This window comes from Poecilia reticulata, linkage group LG5 (assembly GCF_000633615.1).
Source record: "Poecilia reticulata strain Guanapo linkage group LG5, Guppy_female_1.0+MT, whole genome shotgun sequence".
Classification (NCBI taxonomy): domain Eukaryota; kingdom Metazoa; phylum Chordata; class Actinopteri; order Cyprinodontiformes; family Poeciliidae; genus Poecilia; species Poecilia reticulata.
In genome coordinates, this window is record NC_024335.1 from 24249563 (window position 1) to 24261802 (window position 12240).

The window sequence follows — 12240 nt, forward strand, 5'->3', positions numbered from 1 at the left end:
GTGAAAGAACAAATGGAGTAGGCAGCATGGCGGCATTACTCTTCTAAAAACAATCTGCAATCCTGCCATATTCTGTTAACTTTAATTGTTTTTTCGTTTTCACTTTGTGTTGTTTCTCCAAAACTTGGATTGAAATTTCAGGCTCTTCTGCAAAAGATGTAAGTCATGGCTGCAGTCTGTCAAGTGTTGTGGGTTTGTTTTTTCAAAGTCATTTTTTGTATTCAAGCTGTGCTGTTCATCACCATCCAGGTAACAAAACAGCTGAAGGATCAGCAGATGGTGATGAGAGGACAAACCTCAATGGTTCATGAACTGAACAGGTAAAATCAAGATTTTCATTATTTGGTGTTTATTTGGCCTGTTAATCAACTCCAGGGTCAATCCTGAACCTGAGCCGTCTTCATTTAGAAGTCAATTCACAAACAAAGAAAAATGGAAGAGAACAGATTTTATCATTACAATGTCAATCGACTGTACTATTCATACAGTTAAAGCTAGAAATTGAAATGTGTTCATTGGTGTTAGTCTTGTAATAATTTGGGACTATTAATGTTTCATTCTTTTTCAAATGTTGAATGATTCTCTAAAATACCACTTTGATGATTTTGTTAGTAATAAGAGGGAGCACAGGTTTCAATTTATGGGGTATTTTCTATTACCAACTCAGGATAAAATATATACAAGCATTCATCTGAGTATTTTAACTCCATCTTTTTTTTTTTTTTTTTTTTAGTAATCAACTTCCAGTTTGTTGAAACTTAGACACAGTTTGGTTCTCCAGCAGGACATTATTCCATGTACAACTCAAAACTGCTTCAGGAGTGGATTATACAGGCTAACATCAAGTTTCTGAAATTTCCCTTAATTTAAAGCCTAAAAATTGTCAGTATCAGAAAACCATTGAAGTTCTTAAACTTCAATGGTTTGAAGTTCTTAAACTTCAAACCATTGAAGTTTAAGAACTTCAATGGTTTTCTGCTGGAGGTTTATTTTTCCTTTCCTCTGTCGCTGCTTGCATGCTTGGTATGAGTGATTGCTGTAAAGTCAACAACACAACACAAGCAGCTGTCTAATGTTGCTACATGCTCATCCAGGCATAGTGAATGCTACAAATCAATGACTCAATGTAATCTGCTGGGTTTCATTAGAAATAAACTTTTTAAACTTCTTTACTTTAACTGAACTTTCTGTACTGTTTGATAATTAGGATAAATTGGAAAGTATGATTGAACTGAAATGACTTTGTAAAGTGCCTCGAAATGACATTTATTGAGAATTGGCACTTCATAAATAAACTGAATTGACTTGAACTGGTAAGAAGAATGATCAAATATCCTTCAGAAGCTTGTTTATGGTTAAATAGAGTTCATGATTTCTCTGCAAGCTGCGAAGAAGTATTTACCTGAATGGTAGGTTATTAAATAACATTAAAGTGGAAGGGAAAATTTTATTTATTTATTGTTTATGTGACAGGAATAAATACGTAGTTCAAAACAATCTAATGTCTGCATCATCGTGTATTTATGTATAGTAAATTTGTAAGACTCGTCCCTGTAAAATAGAATAATGTTCTTTTATGGCCATGACGGCTATCTGAGCTATTCTTTATTTATTTTTGTTACCATTTACTCAGCCATGTCAATTTTCCCTTTTTAGGTACATTCCAACAGCTGCTTCCTTTGGTGGACTTTGCATTGGTGGTTTATCTCTGATGGCGTACTTCCTCGGAGCCCATCACTCTGGCCCCTGTATCTTACTGGCTGTCACCATCATCTATGAGTACTTTGAAATCTTTGTGAAAGAACAAATGGAGTAGGCAGCATGGCGGCATTACTCTTCTAAAAACAATCTGCAATCCTGCCATATTCTGTTAACTTTAATTGTTTTTTCTGTTTTCACTTTGTGTTGTTTCTTTTTTTTACATTCATGAACTGTATCTGCTCGTGATTGGAGTGGAGGGCTTGAAGACTTGTTTTTGATGATGTACCACATTGATATCTATTCAAATTGTATAATTTTTCAAATTAAAATCTTTGAGGGTTAGTTAATATTAAACAAATATAGATTCCTGTGATGGACCGAGCAATCATCAAAATAACTGTTTTTCCAGTGATTTTCTAGCTAAACACAGAAATTAAGATAAAAGTTCAAATTGACAGTCATTTTTTAAATCTTACTTCTATTTGTGATTATTGGGATGTCCCAAAAACTTTCTAAAACTTTAGACTCAGGATAACTACATGCCATACAGCTTTAATCACCTTTACATGCCAAGCTGTATGTTTCATGTAATCCTGTTATTGAAAGGAATGTAGTAGGCATATTGCACCCACATGAGGCATGTGGATGTTACCTAAGATGTGCTAGGGATTGAGGATTTGGTTGGAAGTCTGAATTACATACTATTGTTAAATGGAAACCACCGACAAAATGTTATCATTTAGTAGCCATTTACAGGACTGACTTAACTGATGTTTACAGCTGAATTACATTAAACTGCTTCTACAACTTACGTTAATGTTCCTGGGAGAGACATTGACGTCCCATGTCAATGGAAAAACCAGCCGGGACAGTCTTTATTACAACAACCTCAATGATGTTGACGGTTGCAGGAGTTTGTCCGTAATCGGGGATTTCCAGTTCGAATACCCACTCTGACCGTCTCAGTCTTTGTGTCCTTGGCCAAGACACTTTATTCCTGCTGGTGGTGGGAGGTCCTGGTGGTACCAGAGCATAGCAGCCTCACCTCTTTCAGACTGTTGAAGAGCAGATGTGGCTACAGTAGCTCCACCACTCCATTTGCATGTGATGGAGTGAGTTCACTCATTCATAAATGAATGAGTGAATGACTGAATGTAGTGTGAAGCATTATGGGGTGTACTGAACATGATAATGTGTTATACAAGTTCAGGTCATTTACTATTTTATCTTTTCCCCAGTGACCAGCACTGTGGGCTCTTTGTGTTAACAAAAGCTGGTGTCTACTGCACTTTCTGTGTCCCACATCTGTGAGAAATATGTTTGTCACTGTGTCCCCATGAACTGAGGCTTTGTCACCTATTTCAGATTTTATAGAAAGTTGCACAGGAAAGCAACAAGATACATAGAAACATTGAAAGACAAAAGACATCAAACACTTTGGGAGATGTGCTTGTTTATTAGTGAGAGATGCGACTCTCTTGCTCATAGCTTCAACATGCACTTGTTCAGAATATAAACTGTTTTAACAGTTTACAACTGAACTGCTAACTAATTAATCATTTCTATTGAAACTGAAAATTGTAGCTGCTACTTTGCAGTCACTTTGTGTTGATAATCTCATTGACTTGTGATTCAACAACTGGATGGTTTTCTGGTCTCTTCTGCTCTCTGGTGGCTGTTTCAGATAATTTGCTTTCCAAAGTTGGATGTGAGGAAATAAAACAAACTGATACTCTATAACTCATCTTTGTGAATTTTTGTTATTACTAGTTTGTTTTGTCTTGTCTGTATCGATTCTAGACAGACAAATTAATCCCTGTTTATAGTAAACGATGAGTATAAACAGACTTGATTAGCTAAAAGAAATCAAAGGAGAGCAATTAATGACTTCCTGAATAATCTTTTAACATATAAACTGAGACCTTAAAGCAGATATGTATTGTTGTTTGCTTATTCACCATTCTGCTTTATTTTTTATTTAAATCAGTGACGATCTTCCAGACCGTGAACGCATCACAACATGATTCGGGAGATTCTTTGTCTTTATGAGTCAGAACGCGGAAGTTCCACCAGCTGGCGCTCATCTGAACCCTCAAATGAACGAATCCGTTTATGATAGGATTGGATCTGTTCACTTAAAACGATTCGTTCATTTGAACGGATCGTTCATGAGCGACACAACACTACCGCTTTTCATTCAGTCTTTTTAAGTGTCAGAACTGTCATACGGCACCGAGGCAGCAGTCTTTGAGATTCACTCAGAGCTGGAAAAAGATTATTAAAACATCATGAGCAGTGAGTACTAAATATGGGCATAACATTGTAAAATTTACTGAAACTGAATTTCAGTAAGTTCTATATTACTCAGATTCAATAAATGCTGAATTCACATAATTTAAAATTCTATGTATTGGTTTGGAATAGATTGTAAATTAAAATTGAATTTAATATTTTCAAACTGAATCGACTTTGCAGAAACAAAGTCCATATGCCAATGTTTAAATTGACTTTAGGAAGTTTGGTATTATTTAATGGCCTTATCAATATTGTATTGTGTTTTTTGTAACTAACTAAATGTATTGTTGTCAGGACACTCTTGTAATAGAAGTAATTTCCCTTAATTTATGTTTTTAAAGGGTGAATGAATTTATTTGCGTTGAAACTATTTTATTCTCATGAAAATTCAGCTCTAATGGTTTCATTTTCTGTTTTCACCATTAAACTAAAGTTGGACATTTCAATAGGTGTAGATTGCTCGCATACAACTGCAGTAGCATTCATCACACGTACAAGAGAAAGAGTCATGGAAACGTTAATATTTATCAATTACAGTTAACATGAGACTTACGTTTATGCTATCGTTTGTTCAAAAGACTGTTCTTCATGCCTCGCATACATGTCCTTGCTTAAATTGTGTGGTTTGATGCCTGACCCAAACCACACAATTTAAGAACTGAAATTAAATAGTGAGAATAGAAATTGAAAGTTTTTGATAGCTACATTTTCTCAAAGACAAAATAAATTTTTGAAGCAAATGAATTAATTTTCAATTCAGAGACAATAACTTCCAAAACAATAAATTGGATTTCAAATTATGTTAATTCAGATTACGTTTTCATTTCTTCAAGTTGATTATTGATATTATTTTGTCAATAAACTTCTCAATACCATGTCCTATTCATCGCCACCTATTATTCCCACTCAAAACTCTGATGTTTGATTGTTTCCAGGTAAATTCATGGAGGTAATGCAGCCTTTCTGTGCGATGATACCAGAAGTCCCAAGACCTCAAAGAAATGTGAATATTTTTCACTTACAGTGTTGTAATTTTGTTGTCATTAAATGACCTTTTATCTTGGTTTATGCGGCTTCCTCTTTTTCTAATTCCTGACAACATGTGGCCAACAGATCCCATTCACAGAAAAGGTGCTATGGACTGCAATTACTCTCTTAATCTTTCTTGAGTGTTCCCAGGTGAGTAGAAAAAATACTGTTAGTATTTAATACATTAGAATGTCATAAAAGCTTGCTTTAATTGTTATTACTAAATCTTTGATGCTAAAACTAACGGGTAAGTCTTTATGTAATTACTCATATTAATGACTGACAAACTACGTATTTTTACCTGAATATATTTTTCCTCAACAAATGCACTGCTGGCAGACAATATCTCCTATTCAGTTAATTGCAAAAATTGTAATTCCAGTTATGTTAATTGAATTTAAACAGTTTTACTTAAGTCTCAATGAATCAATCAATCATTTATTCCAGACACAAAAAAAGGTCAAAAAGGTAAAACAAACAAAATAAGAGAAAAATGAAAATAAACATGACATATTATTCACTGAGTCACAAATAAATGATGATGCCAATGATTCCATAATCTTGGAAGAAAATCTCACTGTACTAAAAGCAGGATTTACTACAATTGCAATTATTGCATGACACAGATAATCTACATGCATTTGTACATAAGATTCCTGAGCACAGCTACACATGTGGGAATAGCATTATGTACAAACATATAGCTAGCACGACTCCATCTAGGCACCTTGAGTAGTAGCCTCATGCCATCATTGTATGCCACAAAAAGTTTCTTCAGGCTACTTTTTTTGTATGATTACCAAATCATCTGCAATGCATTATGTGATTGATTATGCAGTCACAAACTACACAGAGTGTTTTACAACAATTCAGGTGCTTTGATAGTTCATCCATGTAGATGTTAAAAAGCTAAGGGGACAGATGAGTCTCTTTTTACAATGCCAAATGTGACATTTATTGTATACCATATAAAATACTAGAAGATTCCTGAAGAAATTTAACCGGGGCATGCCAAAGTGTGCCCATTGGCAGACAACGGGCACACTTTGACCCAGCGTTCTGATGCTAAAAATGAGCATCAATGCTAAGTTTAGCTAAAGTAAAGTCAATAGCATGTGGATAATCAAAACCATGTTGGCTAACATGGACTTGCACCATTCAGTATGTTAAAATTAGTGCATAAGATAAAATTAGGCAAAATGCTGTTAGCCTAAATGCTGGCAATAGCATGTGGAGCATCACTAGCATGTTGTTTTAATTTGACTTGCTCCATTCAGTATACTAAACATGTCTAATTAATAAGAAAATTAGCTAATAGCTAACTTTAGGGAAAAGGGAGGTAGTGAAATGTTAATGTTTGTGCTAATGTTACTATCACTATCCTGAGAACAAAACATAAAAAAGGCTAATGTTATTGCGGTGCAATAATATTAATAATATGTCAACAATAATGTCATTAACAATAAGTCGGTAATAATATGTCATTACCGACTTTCATACCAATAGAGCGATTTTTGTAGGCATGAGAGCGATTTCAAAATCATTTTGGGGTCAAAAATCCACTAATTTTCTCACTCTAAAAAAGCGGCAGTTGGTGTCAGTTACACTCTAAGGTTTGGCAGTTGGAAATTTTGCTTGTTTTTCGCTTTTTACATCGCCATCATGACTCCGATTCCCAATAAAAATAATATTTTTTTATTTGATGATGCCGCTTTGAGTCGCACGTTTTGATACCATATTTGTGGGGTTTCTCGCAGCAGTACGAGCCTCATTAAAGCATTAACGATTATTAATAAACAAAGTTTAAAGAGACGTTCTATGTGTGTAGAACAATAGATGCCTGCCATGCATTACATGGGAGTCTTCCCTATGTAATGATAATGGCATGCCCCAATTAAATATTTACACCCATATAGTCAGAATCTAATTTCCTTCCCTGATTGGAGGTCATGGAAAGTTTTAGAAAAAATAAAGATATTTTAAACATCATCTACTAACTAATTCAACATTTCTTGTGAACTCTGTTCTTTCAGATTCCCCTCTTTGGCATAATGTCTTTAAACTCTGTAGATATATTCTACCAGATAAGAGTCATCACGGCTTCAAAAAGAGGTATCAATCCAATATATGCTAAGCAAAATTAAGTACAAGACTAAACCTGTAGACATGAGCTAACAAGTATATCTTCATCTAGGTACTCTGATGGACCTGGGTGTCTCACCTCTTATCAGCCCAGACCTGATAATGAAGCTGCTGATTGGGGCTAAGATCATTGAAGTTAGAAACACCCCAAAGGATAGAGCGTTCTTTAAAGGAGCTCATAAATGTATGGTTGTGACTAAAAATTTCATTTGTATTATGGGTCATCTAATGTTTTAATGTTTTCAGTGTTTGGGATGATCATCTCCATTGTCCAGGCCATTGTTTATGTAATGACTGGCATGTATGGAGATCCATCAGAGATGGGTGCAGGGATCTGTTTGCTCATCGTCATTCAGGTAAGAATGACAAAAAGTGTTTAGACTGATCCAAACATTTGAAAAAATGATGTGTAAATTAGAAAATCTTTAAGTTTTCTAATTAACACATTTAGAGAAATGTTTCTCTAAATGGCATTTTGGGAGAAGAAATTACCATACAATGCATTAGAAAAGTATTCATATATCTTGAGTTTATTTTTTAAATCTGTACTTTGTCACATTGTAACCCTGGACAGGTTGCCAGTCTGTCGCAAGGCAACACAGAGGACACACAACCATGCACACACACACTCACACCTAGGGGCAATTTGGAGAGGTCAATTAACCTGACAGTCATGTTTTTGGACTGTGGGAGGAAACCGGAGTACCCAGAGAAAACCCAKGCATGCACAGRGAGAACATGCAAACCCCATGCAGAAAGAACCGGGCTGGGAATCGAACCCAGAACCTTCTTGCTGCAAGGCAACAGCTCTACCAACTGCGCCACTGTGCAGCCCACTTGAGACTTCAATGTATTTAAATTTGGGATAAATAAAATTTGAAAAACCCAGTGTGCATTTGCATTCACCATTTAAGGTAACTCCTCCTTTAGACTGATAACCCTAATTAATGATCATAGGTTTTACTTAAATACATAGATTTTAACTCTGAGAGCTAATGGTCTATTGCATAAATAAATAATTTTATAGTGTACATTGACTGCAAGTAAGAACCATTTTTACACATCTCGTCCTGTTCGGATGAATTCCGTTGTAGCTGTTTGTAGCAGGGCTGATGTTGCAGCTCCTGGATGAATTACTCGAAAAAGGCTATGGCCTCAGTTCAAGGACCCCCCTTTTCATTACCACCAATACCTGTGGGACCATCATGTGGAAGGCCTTTAGTCCGACCACTATGAACACAGGAAATAGTAAGTAACCAAAGACCACTCTTTCTGTAGTCCTGATTAATTGAGTATGCCTGTTAGAACTGTTCTCCAACTCATTCTTCTATTAATAGAAAGTGACAGAAATATTTATTTTTGTAATTTTGTGTTTCAGACACAGAATATGAGGGAGCAGTCATTGCTCTTTTTCACCAGCTCGCCACAAGGCCTGACACAGCAGATGCTCTCAATGAGGCCTTCTTCAGGCAGAACCTCCCCAACCTCATGAACCTCATCGCTACAGTGTTCGTCTTTGCTGTAGTTATATACTTTCGGGTGTGTTGCTTTCCTTCTGTTTGTGTGACTGATTCTACCTTTGAAATTGAGCCTTGTCTAAAACAAAAATCTTATCTTCTCACAGGGATTCAGAGTTGATCTGCCCATCAGATCTTCTCGCTTCCGTGGCCAATATAACACATACCCCATCAAGCTTTTCTACACCTCCTACACTCCCCTCATCATGGTGTCTGCTTTGGTCTCCTGCCTGTATTTTATCTCCTATAAGCTTTCCTTATTCTTCAGTGGGAATTTCCTGGTTGATCTCCTTGGAACGTGGTCTGTAAGTTGACAAGTATTTATACTCTTTAATTAAGTTCCTTTTAAAGCACCTAACCGTACTTTAAAATAAGGTAATTTCGAGTAAAAACATTATGTTTTTAACATTACTCTAAATTTTGTAGACCTTATTATTTTAGTTTTTCTCTACCACATACTGGAAATTAGCATGTAACAGGATCGTCACTAAAATGTGAGGATCTATTATTATTTGAACTAAAAGTTCAATTCAGCATTTTCAGGTGACTCACTACTTAAGTCTATTTACATGGTAATGTCTGAAAAACTAAGAAACAGTTTAAGTTTTAAAAAATCATAAAATCAAGATAGTGAAAGTACGTCTAAACCGGAAAAAATAAAAATAAAAAAAATAAAGTATGCTGGTCCATTTAAAATGATAGCCCAACCATAAAACATATTTGTATCACTCTATGTGATTTGCTTATAAGCAAATCAAATTTGTAGTATTTATTTCATAAAGTTCTAGATGTTTGGACATTTTTCTTTAATAGAATATTCTTCACTTGTTCATGATTACAGGATGCAGCATCCGGTGGTCCAGCCCGTATTAACCCTGTTGGAGGACTTTGCTACTACCTCTATCCACCAGAGTCTTTTTATTCAGTTCATGCTCTAATTTACATCTTTTTCATGCTCAGCTCATGTGCTGTTTTCTCTAAAACTTGGATTGAAGTTTCAGGCTCTTCTGCAAAAGATGTAAGTCATGGTTGCAGTCTGTCAAGTGATGGAGGTGTGGGTTTGTTTTCAAAATATTTGTTGTATTCAAGCTGTGCTGTTCATCACCATCCAGGTAGCAAAACTGCTGAAGGATCACCAGATGGTGATGAGAGGACACCGTGAAACCTCAATGGTTCATGAACTGAACAGGTAAAATCAAGATTTTCACTTTATGGAGTTTATTTGGGGTTTTAATCAACTAAACAAAACCAAATCTGAACCATCTTGATTTATAAGTCAATACAACAATCAAAGAACAAAGAAAGAGAACTGATTTTACCATTACAATGACAGTCAACTTGTGACGATCTGTGTTTTTGTGTATTTATTTCTTGTTTTTTTGTGTGTCCTTGTTCCTTCTGAGTCTCTGTGATGTCCTGTCCTCCCTATTGATTGATCCCAGCTGTGTCTAGCTGCCTGATTACCCTACCTGTGTATTTAAACCCACCTGTTGTCTTTGTCTCTTGTTGGGTCCTCATCTAATGTCAGTTGTTGTTACAGGTGTCGGCTCTCCAGTTGAACTGTTTAAGTCCTGGTTAGCTTGCTCCATGTTCAGTCTGTAATCAGTTGCTACCGGTATTTAGCTGTGTGCTAAACTCTCTGCCGTGCTGCCTGTATTTGGACTGTTTGAGCATTTCATCATTAAATTCATCATTTTCTTCACAACCTGGGTCTCTCCGTTCATCCTCACCACCTTTCATTAAGCAAATCATGACACAACTGTATTATTCATACTTATGAGTGTACAATTAAAGCCATATATTCAAATGTGAATCTTGAAACTGAATCTTGTACTAATTTGGGACTTTTAATGATTCATTTGAACTGTTTTTTGGGGGGGGGGGTTTGTCCAGCAGGACATTATTCCATGTACACCTGAAAACTGCTTCATGAATGGATAAAACAGACTAACATCAAGTTTCTGAAATTTTTCTAACTTAAAGCCTAAAAACTATCAGCATCAGAAAACCATTTTAACAACCTCTGACAATTCTTGCATTCTCTGTTGGCTGTGGTTCTTTCGTGGCAAGGGCATTGGCTGACAAATGCCTCCATTAACTAGTCGTTTTTCTTCTGCTGGTAACTGTAAATTCATGATCAAAAATAATCCTTTCTTTTTGTGCATTCTGCTCTGTTTTCTCAAACCACTAGTCAGTCACAGCAGATGGCCGCTTGTACTGAGCCAGATTCTGCTGGAGGTTTCTTTTTCCTCTCCAATGTCACTGCATGCATGCTTTGTAAGAGTGATTGCTGTAAAGTCAACAACACAACACAAGCAGCTGTCTAATATTGCTACATGATCATCCAGGAGTAGTGAATGCTACAAATCAATAACTCAATGTAATGTTCTGGGTTTCATTAGAAATGAACTTTTTTAACTACTTTAACTGAGCCTACTGTACTGTTTGATAATTAGGATCAATGTATATACATATACATGTTCTCTTATGGCCATAATGACTGTCTTAACTCTTTCTATTTACATCTTACTGTTTTTTTTGTTTTTTTACCATTTATTCAACCATGTAAGTTTCCCCATATTTTTTTCTTTTTAGGTACATTCCAACAGCTGCTTCCTTTGGTGGACTTTGCATCGGTGGTTTATCTCTGATGGCGCACTTCCTCGGTGCCTTTGGCTCTGGCACTGAGATCCTAATGACTGTCACCTCCATCTATCAGTACTTTGAAATCTTTGTGAAAGAGCAAAGTGAAGTGGGCAGCATGGGGGCATTACTCTTCTAAAATAATCTGTAATTCTGCTTATGTTGACTCTTACTGTTTTTTCTGTTTTTATTTTTCGTTCTTTTTTTACATTCTTAAACTGTATCTACTCATAATTGGATTTGAGGGCTTGAAGACTTTTCTGACAGAAGGACATCTGCAGCTCAGACTTTATCTTTACCCCTGATTGGAATAGAGGGCATAATGGTTTAGATAATGTGTCATAATGATATCATCTATTCAAATCATATAATTTTTCAAATTAAAATCTTTTCTGTGGGTTAAACAAACATAGTTTCCATATTTCTACGGAAGTTTGGTGCCCAAATTTTTGCACTGCACAAAAATGGCCTAACAGGGAAGAGTATCGCAGCTAGAAAGATTGCACCTCAGTCAACAATCTATCACATCATCAAGAACTTCAAGGAGAGAGGTTCCATTGTAGCCAAAAAGGCTCCAAGGCGCCCAAGAAAGACCAGCAAGCGCCAGGACCATCTCTTAAAAGTGTTTCAGCTGCGGGATCGGGCTACCAGCAGTGCAGAGCTTGCTCAGGAATGGCAGCAGGCAGGTGTGAGTGCATCTGCACACACTGTGAGGCGGAGACTCTTGGAGCAAGGCCTGGTCTCAAGGAGGGCAGCAAAGAAGCCACTTCTCTCCAGGAAAAACATCAGGGACAGACTGATATTCTGCAAAAGRTACAGGGAGTGGCCTGCTGAGGACTGGGGTAAAGTCATTTTCTCTGATGAATCCCCTTTCCGATTGTTTGGGACATCTGGAAAACAGCTTGTTGGGAGA

General features: G+C 36.3%; 2 protein-coding genes and 1 long non-coding RNA gene across 3 annotated transcripts in view; all 3 read left to right on the plus strand.

The window, feature by feature from the left end:
• The window catches only part of LOC103465273 (protein transport protein Sec61 subunit alpha-like 1), a 5764-nt gene extending 5743 nt beyond the window's left edge, over positions 1-21 (plus strand). The window contains exon 11 of the mRNA XM_008409924.2: positions 8-21. Coding sequence (XP_008408146.2) covers positions 8-21 — 14 coding nt within the window. The remainder of the gene's footprint in view (positions 1-7) is intronic.
• Positions 22-44: 23 nt separating this feature from the next.
• On the plus strand, positions 45-2079 carry LOC103465233 (uncharacterized). Its single transcript, XR_533771.1, has 3 exons — positions 45-158; positions 250-320; positions 1657-2079. It is a non-coding gene; the product is annotated as an uncharacterized LOC103465233 (long non-coding RNA).
• Positions 2080-3777: 1698 nt separating this feature from the next.
• Positions 3778-11651, plus strand: LOC103465234 (protein transport protein Sec61 subunit alpha-like 1). Its single transcript, XM_008409869.2, has 12 exons — positions 3778-3996; positions 4932-4999; positions 5110-5175; positions 7059-7137; positions 7220-7351; positions 7414-7523; positions 8262-8415; positions 8546-8706; positions 8792-8989; positions 9526-9702; positions 9797-9873; positions 11280-11651. Exons 1-12 carry the CDS (start codon positions 3990-3992, stop codon positions 11464-11466), a joined length of 1416 nt encoding a protein of 471 aa, XP_008408091.1. The 5' UTR covers positions 3778-3989; the 3' UTR covers positions 11467-11651.
• Positions 11652-12240: the final 589 nt, after the last annotated feature.

Bases quoted from the DNA above. Each gene is read 5' to 3' on its own strand.
- LOC103465234 (XM_008409869.2), top strand. The intron at 5,176-7,058 runs GTGAGTAGAAAA...CTGTTCTTTCAG, and splicing joins TCTTTCTTGAGTGTTCCCAG to ATTCCCCTCTTTGGCATAAT. The intron at 8,416-8,545 runs GTAAGTAACCAA...TTTGTGTTTCAG, and splicing joins CACTATGAACACAGGAAATA to ACACAGAATATGAGGGAGCA.